Source organism: Micromys minutus (assembly GCF_963924665.1).
Source record: "Micromys minutus genome assembly, chromosome: 26".
NCBI classification, from domain to species: domain Eukaryota; kingdom Metazoa; phylum Chordata; class Mammalia; order Rodentia; family Muridae; genus Micromys; species Micromys minutus.
Window position 1 is genome coordinate 22,643,327 of NC_137961.1, and position 13,962 is coordinate 22,657,288.

Genomic DNA, 13,962 nt, shown 5'->3' on the forward strand with positions numbered 1-13,962 from the left:
AGTGGATCAAAGACCTCCACATAAAGCCAGATACACTGAAACTATTAGAACAGAAAGTTCGGAAGAGCTTAGAACATATAGGCACAGAAGAAAATTCCCAGAACTGAAGACCTATGGCTTCTGCTCTAAAATCAAGAATTGACAAATGGGACCTCATGAAATTGCAAAGCTTCTGTAAGGCTAAGGATACTGTAAAAAGGACAAAAGGGCAACCAACATATTGGGAAAATATCTTTACCAGTACATGTGACAGAGGGATAATATCCAATATATATAAAGAACTCAAGAAGTTAGAATTCTAGAGAATCAAATAACCCTATTAAAAATGGAGTACAGAGCTAAACAGAGAATTCTCAACTGAGGAATACTGAATAGCTGAGAAGCACCTAATGAAATGTTCAACATCCTTAGTCATCAGGGAAATGCAAATCAAAACCACCCTAAGGGTCCCCTTACACTAGACAGAATGGCTAAGATAAAAAACTCAGGTGATAGCAGATGCTGGTGAGTATGTGGGGTTGTAAACTGGTACAACTACTCTGGAAATCATTCTGGCAGTTCCTCAGAAAATTGGACAGAGTACTACCTGAGGACCCAGAAATATCACTCCTGGGCCTAAACCCAAAAGAATCTCTAACATCTAAAAAGAACACATGTTCCATTGTGTTCACAGCAACCTTATTTATAATAGCCAGAAGCTGGAAAGAACCCAGATGTCCTTCAACAGAGGAATGGATACAGAAATTGTGGTTCATATACACAATGGAGTACTAGTAGGCTTTTAAAAACAATGACTTCATGAAATTCTTGAACTTGAAGCTGTCATCCTGAGTGAGGTAACCCAGTCACAAAAGAGCACTCATGGTTATTTACTCACTGATAAGTGAATACTAGACCAAAAAGCTCAGAAAAACAAAGAAACAATTCACAGATCTTATGAAGCTCAAAAAGAAGGAAGGCCAGAAGGTGGATTCCTCAGTCCTTCTTAGAAAGGAGAAAAAAAATGCTCATGGGAGGAAATAATGGGACAAATATAGGAGCAGGAATTGGAGAAAAGATATCCAGAGACTGCCTCACCTGGGGATCCACACCATATGTACCCAATAACCCAAGAACTACTACTGCTGATGCTAAGTAGTGCTTACTGACAGGAACCTGATATGGATGCCTCCTCAGAGTCTCTGCCAGAGCCATATTGATGAAGAGGAGGATGCTTGCAGCTAACCATTGGAATGAACACAAGGACTCCAGTGAAAGAGCTAGAGAAAGGACAGAAGGAGCTGAAAGGGTTTGCAACCCCATGGGAAGAACAAAAGAAGAAAAACTCACTACAGTTCCCAGGGACTAAAACACCAACCAATGAGTTTGTATGGAGAGACTCATGTCCCTAGGTGCATATGCAGCAGAGGATAGCATTCTCAGGCATCACTAGAAGGAGAAGCTTTGGCCCAGGGAAGGCTTGTTTTCCCAGTGTAGGAGAATGCCAAGGGGCTAAGGTGGGAGTGGGTTGTTGGGAGAAGGAGCACCTTCATAGAGGCAATGGGAGGGGGAAGGGCGATGGGATTGGGGGAAAAAGGATAACATTTGAATTGTAAATACAGAGAATATCCAATTTTTAAAACAGAAAAGAAAATCTACTTACTAATTTCACCATGTCCTCTGTAGTATGGTCTCTTTCTGTACGGAACCCCTTTTACCTCACCACGAGCCTATAAACAACGATACAATCAATATCACTTTTACATATGTGTTCAAATATTCTCAAGATCCCCTTGGAAGTAACTCCATGTGATGCTAACGTTGCTGCCATTTGAAATATCATACAGGGAGCATGATTTTTTTATTTGTGTGTGTATGTGCGCATGCGTATGCAAGGGCCATGGAAACCAGAAGATTCCCTGGGCCTGAAGTAACAACTGCTTTTGACCACGGAGTGGTCTTATAGCCAAGTCAAACATTGAAATTTGTTGATAAACTCACCTGATTTTTTTCCTAATGCCTATTGACATATATGTGTGATTAAGAGCAATAACAATGGTATAACTAACATTAAATATAATTATTGTAATTTTCATATGAGGACAGACCCCTTGACTCAAAATTAGTTCTCATTTTGGATTTTAACTGTTATGATAACATCTGTGGGAGGTGTGTGGGGGGGAGTATACATGTGTGTTGTATGATGACACAGACACATAACTGTGTAAGTGCATGCCCAGGTTCTGTCAAACAAAGTCCAGAACAGAACATTAAGTATCTTCCTTAGTCAGTTTCCCCCTGACTGTCTTGAGACAGGGTCTTTCACTAAGCTAGAAGCTTACATTTTCAGCTAAGCTAGTTGACCAGGGAGTTCTCAGGATCTTCCTGTCTCTGTAGTCAGTACCAGGGTTACAGCCCCTCCCAGCCTTGCCTGCTCTTGTCTTTGGGTTTTTTTGTTGTTGTTGTTGTTTGTTTTTTGTTTGTTTTGTTTTGTTGTTTTAATGTGGATGCTGGGTATTTAAACTTAAGTCCTTATATTTTGAGATTCCTAGCCTAATTTGCTTTAGGAATCCTAACCATGGCTAGAAACTACAGAGCCAAATTAATGCTATCATTAAGCAAGAAAACATAGTGGCTTAGTTTTGAAAGGAAAAGCACTTCTAAAATTTACAGCTTTATATGAATAAATGAAATTGTTAACTACTGTGATTGCAAAGAAGCAAACTAATATACTCTCACTTGATAAGTGTTTTCTTACCTAAAGTAGGCTTGATAAAGTTTTCCTTTGATACTCGAAAGGTTAATATTCCAGAAATAAAGTGATGTGTGCATCTTGCTCTGTCTCTCTCTGCTCCTTCTTAGAACTTCACCCACATTCTTCACTGCTCATTCGCTTGTCTATGGCCAAGTCCACTCTGAAAGCAAGACATGACTGAAAAAGTAGAGCCAGATGTTCAACAGCTGTGAAATCTAAACTCTGACTTTGTTTAAAAATTCAAGTGTACAGAAGTTCTTCAATTATTCAAAAAAGAATCTAGGCTGCTATGTGCTTGCCATTCAGCATGTACTTGATATCAAAGCATCTGCAAAGAGCAAGACACCCAGGCAGGGGTGACCCTAGAACATCCTCTGATGTTTGCTCACCAGCAAAAAGTTTTGTGAGGATGTGTTCTTAGTAGAGTTGGGAAGGAAACACTTTGTTCCCTGACAAGATCAGCAAAGTCTCAGGGAAAGTCCAAAGGTGATCAGAGTTCCTGTCCCCAAATATAGCCCAGCTGGAAATTTGCTTAATGAGAACAAATATTTGAAAGTTTCAGTCTCTCAACAATGGAGATGACGCTTTCTCACAGATGACATTTAGAATTAGTTTTATGTCTATTGTAGGAAATACATGATAAAATACATTTAAGACTAGAAAGGTCTTTATTTTAGAAACATTTCTATTTCCTATAGTTATCAAAAGCATTAATAGTTCTGAGCTGTGTAAGAGAGCCGACTAAATTTACACCGAATGCCAAGATTTGTGGGTCTTGTCTGAGAAGTACTTGTCTGAAAAGAACTTGTCTGAAACTGCTCTTTTTCCTCTGCCCAATGTTGCCACAATACTGCATAATTACCACACAGAATTCTAATGCATTAATTGGATTAATTCTAAGAACATCTCATGAAATTCTTTGGCTCACAGTAAGCACCGTATAATGTTAACTAGGAATAGTTCTGTCATCAATAGCATTAATAGTTGCTAGTCCCACTTCTTTCATACATACTTGCTCTTCTCCTCGCTACAAATAGCTCAAGACTGCTGTCTTAGTCAGGGTTTCTATTCCTGCACAAAACATCATGACCAAGAAGCAAGTTGGGGAGGAAAGGGTTTATTCAGCTCACACTTCCATGCTGCTGGTCATCTCCAAAGGAAGTCAGGACTGGAACTCAAGCAGGTCAGGAAGCAGGAGCTGATGCAGAGGCCATGGAGGGATGTTGCTTACTGCCTTGCTTCCTCTGGTTTGCTCATCTTGCTTTCTTATAGAACCCAGGTCTACCAGCCCAGGAATGGCACCACCCACAATGGGCTGGGCCCTTCCCCCTTGATCACTGGTAGAGAAAATGCCTTACAGCTGGATCTCATGGAGGCATTTTCTCAACTGAGGCTCCTTTTTTTTTTTTTTTTTTTTTTTTTTTTTTTTTTTTGAGATAACTCAGGCTTGTGTCAAGTTGACACAAAACCAGCCAGTACAGCTGATGTTAATAATCTTTGTAATATTGCATCCAGCTCATTTTGGTATATGTCACATCTACATATTCTTTTAGGTTTTTTTTTTTTTTAGATATTCTTAATTTATTTCACACAAAATATATGTGAAGATATCTTATAGTTTTTCTACTCTGTAGCCTGTGACCTTTTTTTTTATATCACTAAATATATGGAAGTATCCAAATAAATATACAAATAAGATATTTACTGGTAATCATAAAATTTTGATTTGTTTGTTTGTTTATGTATTTATTTAGATAGGGTCTGACTTTGCAGTCCTGGCAGGCATAAGATTCTCTGTGTTGATCAACTTGGCCTCAAACTCAGAGATCCAATTGCCTCTGCCTTCTAAGTGCTAAGATTACAGGCATGCATTACCATTCACAGCCATGAATTGAAAAGAAAACAATGTTTGTTTGATTGAACAGTTAAAACATGCCAATACATAACATGCAATTTTGCTTTGAATCTGACAGAGATGTTTCTGGCAAGCGCTTCTCAGTGCTGCATGGCCTGACCAGTCAAGTCAAGTGATTAATACATTGTGTGCTTGATTTTCAATTAATCCATGTTGTATGGTCAGAAAACTTTTCCTGTTGCCAAATTTCCACAACCACTCAATTCAGTCATGTGGCCAAATATAGGGTCATAGGCCATAGTTTAAGATATTAGTGTGTATACCAAATGTATCCATAAATGTGAACATATGATGTAATGATGAATCTTTTTTTGTAATGATGAATTTTAGTCTATTTTTTTATTGTAACAAAATACCCAAACCTGAGTAACTTGCAAGGTGCAGAAATTTATTTTGCCTCTTGGGTCTCTAAAACGGCAGCCAACAGAGTGGAAAAGATCTTTACCAACCCCACATCAGATAGAGGCCTAATATCCAAGGTATACAAAGAACTCAAAAAGCTAGATACCAGAGAATCAAACAACCCTATTAAAAAAGGGGGTACAGAGCTAAACAAAACATTCTCAATTGAGGAATATCAAATGGCTGAGAAACATCTAAGGAAGTGCTCGACATCCTTAGCAATCAGGGAAATGCAAATCAAAACAACCCTAAGATTCCACCTCACACCAGTCAGATTGGCCAAGATCCAAAACTCAGATGACAGCAGATGCTGGCAAGGTTGTGGAGAAAGAGGTACACTTCTCCACTGTTGGTGGGGTTGTAAACTGATACAACCACTCTAGAAATCAGTCTGGCAGTTCCTCAGAAAATTGGACATAGTACTACCTGAAGATCCAGCTATTCCACTTCTGGGCATATACCCCAGAGTCACCTTAGTACACAACAAAGATATATGCACCACAATGTTCATAGCAGCTCTATTTATAATAGCCAGAAGCTGGAAAGGACCCAGATGTCCTTCAGTAGATGAATGGATACAAAAATTGTGGTACATTTACACAATGGAGTACTACTCAGCCATCAGAAACAACGACTTAACGAAAATCTTAAGAAAATGGTTGCATCTAGAGAATGTCATCCTGAGTGAGATAACCCAGTCACAAAAGAACAAACATAATATGCAGTCACTGATAATGGGATACTAACCCCAGAAAGCTCTGAACACCCCAGAAACAACTCACAGACTGTGCGAAGTTCAAGAAAAACAAAACAAAACAAAAAAAAAAAACATTATGCTCAATCCTTACACACCAAGAAAACTTTGACTAATTCCAGGCTACATCCTGTTTTACATGTACTTTTTGCTCATTGTAACTAGTAAGACCTTAATGCACACTATCAAACCTTTGAAAAAAAAAAGCCAAGCACTGACAAAAATGTATTTGTATACATTTATGCAAAAATGCTTAAAATTTGTTCTTTTATCTTTGTTTTTTTAAAATAAAGTTGTTCAAAAAAAAAAAAAAAAAAAAAAAAAAAAAGGATCTTCCCAAGCAATGAAGTCTAAGTCATCTGCTGATCATAAGATGGCCAAGGTGTCACATGGAGAGCAAGCATGTTGGTGCTTCTTAGAAATCAACTTTTTTCTTATTAGATTTTTTTTCTTTTTTTTTTTTTTTTTTTTTTTTTTTTTTGTGAAAGAAGCTTTCACTACGCAGCAATAGCTAACCTTGAACTCAATGTGTACAGCAGGCTACTTTGGAACTCACAGTACTGTGCTATTTAAGTGTGTGGCTCCATATCCTACTGGAAGCTTCTTATTTTAATGGAGGCCCTGGCCTTGTGACATCATTAGCTCCCCAAGGCTCCACTTTAAAATGCTATTAATGTATCAATTTAGGAAGTGTTTTCTAATACATGAATGTCAAGAAATGGGCAACTCTCTCTCTCTCTCTCTCTCTCTCTCTCTCTCTCTCTCTCTCTCTCTCTCTCTGTGTGTGTGTGTGTGTGTGTGTGTGTGCGTGCGTGTGTCCAGGCTGGTAGTTGACTTTTCTCTGAACACACGGTGCTTCTGATATGCTCACAGAACTACTTCAGTTCCTGCACCTAGCTCTGGGTGTGTAATCACATATAACAAAAGAGGGATAAGAATTTATTAAGGAGTTGAGAGGGAGGAACTGGGAGGACAGGACAGAGAAGGAAGCTATGATCAGGATGTACAATAAATAAGTTAATTCGTTTTAGAAATAATTAATTAAGAATCTCCCTAGTTGAACCTTCTTCATAACTGACTGTCACAAAACCACACAAAGCCAGTCCTTAAAGGATGGTCAGTTTCCTGCAGCAGATCAAAAGAGGTTTCTGTTTTCAGCAAAAGCGATCAGTAATGTTTCATAAATGGGTATATGAAAGGTGACTTAGTTCCTAATCCTGCAGTCTTTTCATATCATGATATCATGCATGAATGGTGCGCCTCTTCCATTCCCTCTGATTGTCTGAATACATTGTGGGGATTAATAGTTTCATGGATGAACAGAAAAAGAAAGTCATTGAGCCATCTAAGGTAACAGCAATGAACGAGTCCAGGATAAGAATGAATTCCTTTATTTCTTCAACTATTACTCAGTGCAAGCTTCTTTTTAACCCAGAGACATTTAACTGTAGCATCAGCTGTTTGTCCTCTGGTGTGGAGTCTTTGGGAAACTCTACATGAAACTGTGGATATTAAGGGAGGGGCCTTCTTACTAAGCAATTTAATGAGTAAAACTTTCCAACCATGGAACGCTGGGGAAGCATTTTGTGGATAAGAAGAGGGGGGAAAAAAAGATGCTATTTAAAACATTGCTGAGAGAGTTTGGGCAAAATCCATCTGGCAGACAGACTATTTCTTCCGTTCAGAAACTCATCAAGCACTGCAAACGTGCAACCTGTAGGCAAGTTTAATTAAAGCTTGAGAAATCTCAAAATAGCCTGACATTTAAATATATTATTTCCGCTCTTGCATAGTTTGGCATGCTCACAGAGGTTCTCTCGGGTGTAGATTAAGCTCCCCAATGACATCCTGCCCTGCCTAACTACTTGATTACTCTGTATTAAAATCCAAAGGAGTGTAAATGAAACTCCTTATTGAACCTGTATACTTCCAATAATAGAACAGACAAGCAGGAAATCAGGTAGAAACCTGGGTAGATGAGTTAGTAAAAAATAATAATTTTGATAGATGATAGCCAGCTAGCTAGATAGGTCATGCATACACACATGTGTGCATGGAATGCTACATAGACATGTAGAGAAGAGAGATGGAGTGAAATGTGTTCCCTTTTGTCTTCTCTGGTAAAAGCAGTCACTCACTAAAGCAACCATGCACCAACATAGTCACAATGAAGGATTCTAAATACACATATTTTGTCCTGAAGGAGTAATTTAATTCTCCAGTGGTTTGGAGATCCCTGACTTTCCCAAATCTCATCTTCACTGTTAGGTGGAGGTAAGTGCCCAACTTACCATTAGGTCCTTTACTTCACCTTTTGTTTTGTTCTGGTGTTTGTTTCTTGCTCGACTTTTGGGGTTGTTTGTTCATTGGTTTCGAGACAATGTACTGTTATGTGGTCCAGGCTGACCTGGAACTCATGATCCTGCCTCAGCCTCCCAAATGTTTAGGTTATGATGCCACAGTGCCCAATCCAGTTCATTTTCAGCTGAGCATTTTACATGATTTATTTTTATCTCCTTTCTTAACATAATAATTATTCTCAGCCTGGTACAATGGTGCATATCTATGACCCTAGCTACTCATTCATGGTGCAGGGGCATCATAGTTTCAAAGTCAACTGCAGAGACCCAGTGATGCCCAACCTAAAAAATGGAAGCACAAACAATCTTTAGAAACAAAACAAACAACCACCACCACAACAATAATAAAAGCCCTAATTCTTTCCCTAAAGTGTTCATGTATATTTTAAGATAAGTCTAGGCCTGTCTTCAGTTAATACTTCGTGTGTAGAGTGCCCTTATCACAGTTCCTCCCTGCCCATCCAGTGACACTATCATTCATTTGCCCATATTGTGTTAATAAACACACACACACACACACACATACACACACACACTGCCACTTTGTAACTTATATAATCACCTCCTAGATGAGAAGATAAATATGTTTTCTTTCCCTTCATTCATTTCTCTCCCCGTGTTCTCTCCTTTCCTATAGAGACCTGAGTTTCTGATCTATGCTTTGTTTGGTTTTGTCTGTTTTGTTCTCCTTGGGAATTCTTTGAACATTTCCTGCAAGGCGGGTCTCTTAGAAATAAATACTCTCAGTTTTTATTCATTTGAGGAAATCTTTGTTTCTACTTTACTTCTGAAAAATACTTCCACTAGAAATATAGAAGTACAGGTCATAGACATTTTATATCTTAACACTGACTATTTCACTCCACTGTCTGGAGATGAGATTGCTTTTGGGTGAGAAATCTACTGTTGTCCTGGTCTATGCTTAGCTCAAGTATTTCCTGTTTTACATTCTTTCAAGGTGTATTTTTTGTCTTTGGCTTCCTGTAGTTTAAATATGACATGCTATGTGTAGTTGAGGGGGTATTTGTTAATTCCTTTGTTATATTTATCCTTTATTCCCCCCCCCTTCATTGTTTAAATTTTATACGTGCACATAACTTGCCTTAACGAAATTAGCCCACATCCAGACCCCTCCCTTACTGCCCTCCCCATTTTCTACTCCCAACTTCATGTGCTCTGCTTTAAACCTGCTGAGAGTGCACTTACTGCCACTGGTATGTCATGAGTATGGGGCCATCTACTGGAGACTGAGTAACTTCTCAGGGACCACATACCTAAAAGAATCTGACTCTCCCTCCACCACTAGGAATTGTCTGCCTATAGGTCCTCATCTAGGAGTGGGAGTTCATGAGCTCTTCCTCATCCAAGCAGAGATTTTTGCTGGTTTATGCAACCAACCATAGCCACTGTGAGTTCATGTTTGCACTGGTCCTGTCACATTTTCCAGACACTGTTTTACTAAAAATGTTCACTATATTTATCCCTTCTTAATCCCTAAATTTAGGGGGCATATATTTACATCTGTGTGCTCCATAGTCTCTTAGTCCCTGCACACTGACCAATTGTGAATCTCTGTGTCAATAGGCATCTACTACAGAAGAGAGCATCTCCAGTGAGGGTGGAGAGATGCACTAATTATTTATCTCTTTTGCTGTTATCCAATCCCTCAGGTGTAGTGGTTTGGGTGTTTGGCATTAGTTTTGAAAAGTTCTTGAATGTTATGCTTGAAATCTTTTTGTTCCCTTTCTTTTGTCTCCTCCTGGTTTCCCCATTAGGTATATATATCACATTTCAAAGTGATCCCTCATTCTTTATATCCCTAGTTTAATTCTATTTCTTCCTTTTGCATGTCAACCTTGAAATCTTCTAATCACATTCACTGATGCTCTCCCTGACCAACGAGATGCTGGGTCCATCAGAAGCATTCTTCTCTGTCACAAAATTTTTTTATTTCTTGCATTTCTTTTGGATTCTTTGCATTTTCATATCTTTATATTATATACTTGTAATTGCACAATTCCTCTTTTCATTATATTTCTTACTGCATCAGTCACAGTTTTTAGATTTTTTTTCTGTCTGTAAATTCTAACACCTGTGTGTCATCTCTTCTGTCTCTCACAAGTGCTTTGGTATGTATTTGTATCTGCTTCAATTGGCTCTGCTGGAAGCTAGAAATGGGGCAATGAGAAGCAAGGTAGATGAATGTTTAGCATCCGGTTTCACACTGCTCTGACAGAGAGCTGTGGTATGTATGTTTGTCAGAGCTGCAGGTGACAAAGAACTCTTGTGTTCTCTCCTTTTCTCCCTTAATGACCACACTTCCATAAGTATTCTTCCTCAGAGGAGTTATCTGTTCCCATTGCAATTGATGCTACTACTTGGGAGTCCTATTGGGATAAAGAACAAAGGAGAGGAAATCATCAAAAGTCATAGGATCAAGTCTCCACCAGTTGAAATATATGTGAGCAATGACCTTAATGGGCTTGTTTTGCTTTCCATCCCTGAGATACAATATTTCTCATTAAGACTCCCTTTCCAAGTGATTCTAGATTGTGTCACAATGACATTTCTTTTTCTTTTTTTGCAGGGGGGGGTTAAATTATAATTTTTTATTGGAAAACAAATATGCACATCTTACAAACTTACCTTGTGATACCAAGTCTAAAATGTGTAAGTGGATAATTAAATTCAAAGTTGTGTTTGAGATAAAAGGGATAACCAATGGAGGGTGTGTGTAACCAGTGACTGAAGGCCTGCTTTTCATGTCTCACACACAGCCTTCTAGCAAAAGGAGGAGGAAACCGCCGGACAGCTGATGTGGTGGCCCACGGGTTTGCCAATCTTTTAACTCTGGACAAAAAGACTCTCCAAGAAATTCTGCTGCATTATCCATCTTCTAAAAAGCTCCTCATGAAGAAGGCCAAGTATGACTTTTAAAGCCCTAATAGAAGCAGGTGTAAAGGTACACTTGAGTGTTCTGGCACTTAGAATGCTGAGACAGGAGGATTGGACTAAGTTCTAGGACAAATGAAACTACAGAGTGAAATTCTGTATGAAGAGAATAAGGTGGAGAAAGTTGGGTTTGCTCTATAAAATCTAAGATGAAGATAATTGTGTTACATGAAATAAGTTACAAATTTCTTCATAAGATACACCCCAACGCCTAGCCTCACAGAGACTTGAAGTGCCAAGGTGTGTATGTGGGGGAGGGGGATACCTGGGGAGGATCACACCCACTCAGAGGAGAAGGAGGGAAGATGGGGGAAGGAATGTGGGAGTGACTGACCTGCATGGGGGCAATAACCAGGATATAAAGTGAATAAGAAAAAAATTAATTTAATTTGATTTAAAAGAAAATAAAGATATACCCCAAACTAAACATGAGTACCCACTGAAAACTCAGAAGCAGAAGAATTTACCACATTTCAGGGAGACTCTGGGAGCTGTCACAGAACTACCCAGAACAATGTTCTTCTCTCATCACCAGGGTTCTTTTAAGCCAGAAGGGAAAGACCACACAGGCACTCCCTCCAAGAACAGGACCTGCCTTTCTTTTCCCACCAAAAGAAGAGACACCGCGAATGCTTAAAGTTCTCCTGGGAAGCACAGGAAAAGTGGACCTTGGAAGACTGCTTAAAGGAAAGAGAAAGCAAAGCACTTAGGTAAAAAGGCTGTGTGACAGGGAAGCTGGCAGGAGGAGTGGGGAGTGTCACTTGGCCCACATCCCGGCTAGCTCTAGTTCAGACATGGAGGATATTTGGGTGAATCTAACACTAACGATTGTGCCTTAGATTGACAGTTATTATTAAAGCTTTATTTACTTTTTATCATTACATGAAGTTACCACTGGTTCTATTTAAATTAATGTATATATTCATAAATATACTCAAATTTAATTGTTCATGAGCTCTATATGTGTGAATAGCCTTACTTACTATAATTTATTGGTACCTCCCAAATCAACACACTTTTGTGTCAGTCATGACATTCGAAATATGAAAGAAAAAAAAGTAAAAGAAGGAAATGTGGTAGGTGTAGTGTCTGCTAAGTTCACCTCAAGGTCACACCTCTTTCTTGTCCCAGCTCATATGCAAACAAATGACCCAAAGACATCTGTTTGTTGCCATGGTTTTGCTTGCTTGCTTGCTTCTTCGTTTGTTTGTTTTAGCTTGTAGCTTTGAATTTTCAATGTAATTTTCTCTGTGACTTTGTTGTACTAAATCTAGTACTCTATTACTGTCCAGACGTCCTAAGTACCAAATATTACAGTATCACTGAGAGAGGAAATACATAGTATTAGATGATCTTCACACAGGTTACTAGCTACAGTTAAATTGTATATGAGCTCAGTGTGGAAATGCATAATTCATTGGGTTAATTTGCTACATTAAACAATGTATTTCTAAAGAGAAACATACAATTAATAAAGTTATATATTGATCAGCTGATAAAAACAAAAAAGGTCTGCTGTAGGAATCATAGGAAGTTGGTCTGGCATTTTCCCTAGAAGCCATGGTTGTATTTGCTAGTAACTTGATAAAATGAACACCAATAGTAAAAGTGTGGTCACAAGAATTAACAAGAACTATGGCATTTTGGTTACTTTCAAATTGATGTGACAAAATATGTAACAAGAAGCAACTTCAAGCAGAAAGAGGAAACACTGGCTTACAGGTCAAGGGGTTACAGTCCCAGACAGTAGGGAAGCCGTAGTGGCCAGAGAAGGGGACCCAAGGGACCCGATGATCACAGCATATCCATAATCAGGAAGCAGAGAGTAAACCTCAAGGCCCCCATCTAGAGATTTTTTTCCCCAAACAAGGCTCAACTCTACTTCTTAAAAGTTTCTACAACAATCCCAAAATAGAACTTTTTATAATAAATGGTAGCAAATACATATACATAGAAAGGTAAGCATATAAGTCATGTCAATGACATGCCAGGAAACAACGCATCCAAAATTTAAGCAAACATTTAGAGACAAAAATCACCCTACAGATTTCATCAGTGTACCTATGGCATAAATAGACCCAATCAATGAATTTAGATTAGATCCCATGGAGCTGTGATGTGAACTGCTAATTGAAATTCAGAATTATACCTAGTCACCTGGTAATCTCCAGGAACACAAAGACAGAGAAAGCACCCTGCTTCTCCTCCTGCTGCTGCTTCTCCTCCTGCTGCTGCTTCTCCTCCTGCTGCTGCTTCTCCTCCTGCTGCTGCTTCTCCTCCTGCTGCTGCTTCTCCTCCTGCTGCTGCTTCTCCTCCTGCTGCTGCTTCTGCTTTTCTTTGGTGATCACAGTAAGTCTGTGTGGACAAGGATTGAGAAATAGAACAGGTATTCAGGCTCCTGACGTGAGTTGTCATGCTGTCTCCAACACTGTTAGAAACGGGTAGCCATGAGCCTCTCAGAAAGAAAATGAGGAAAAAACAAATATTACAAAAATCATCCAGTTTTAAGATTTTGAAACTCAGATCTTTAGGTCTTCTACACAGAATGCCATGGTGAATATTAAGGGTACAATGTAAACCAAGTGCTTCATTTATGGCAACCTAAAAATAATGATTTGTTCAGAAAGCACTTGTGCTAAATATGTGCTTTCTCTATAGATAATACTAATAAACAGAACTAGTTAAAAAACAACGGCATGGAGCTGGAGAGATGGCTCAGTAGTAAATGTACGTACTGCCCAGCCTGCCAGCCTGAGTTCAATTTAATATCCACATCGTGGAAGAGCAAATCTACACCCACAAATTCTCTTCTGCCTTCCACACGGATTCTGTGGCTTATGAACCA

The 13,962-nt window shown here is 38.9% G+C and overlaps 1 protein-coding gene across 1 annotated transcript in view; it reads left to right on the forward strand.

The window, feature by feature from the left end:
• Positions 1-11,827, forward strand: part of CNGB3 (cyclic nucleotide gated channel subunit beta 3) — a gene marked incomplete at both ends in the record, with an annotated part of 169,663 nt that extends 157,836 nt beyond the window's left edge. The window contains 2 exons of the mRNA XM_080938559.1: positions 10,943-11,089; positions 11,653-11,827. Of these exons, the coding sequence (XP_080794685.1) occupies positions 10,943-11,089; positions 11,653-11,827 (322 nt within the window). The remainder of the gene's footprint in view (positions 1-10,942; positions 11,090-11,652) is intronic.
• Between the last annotated feature and the right edge of the window lie 2,135 nt (positions 11,828-13,962).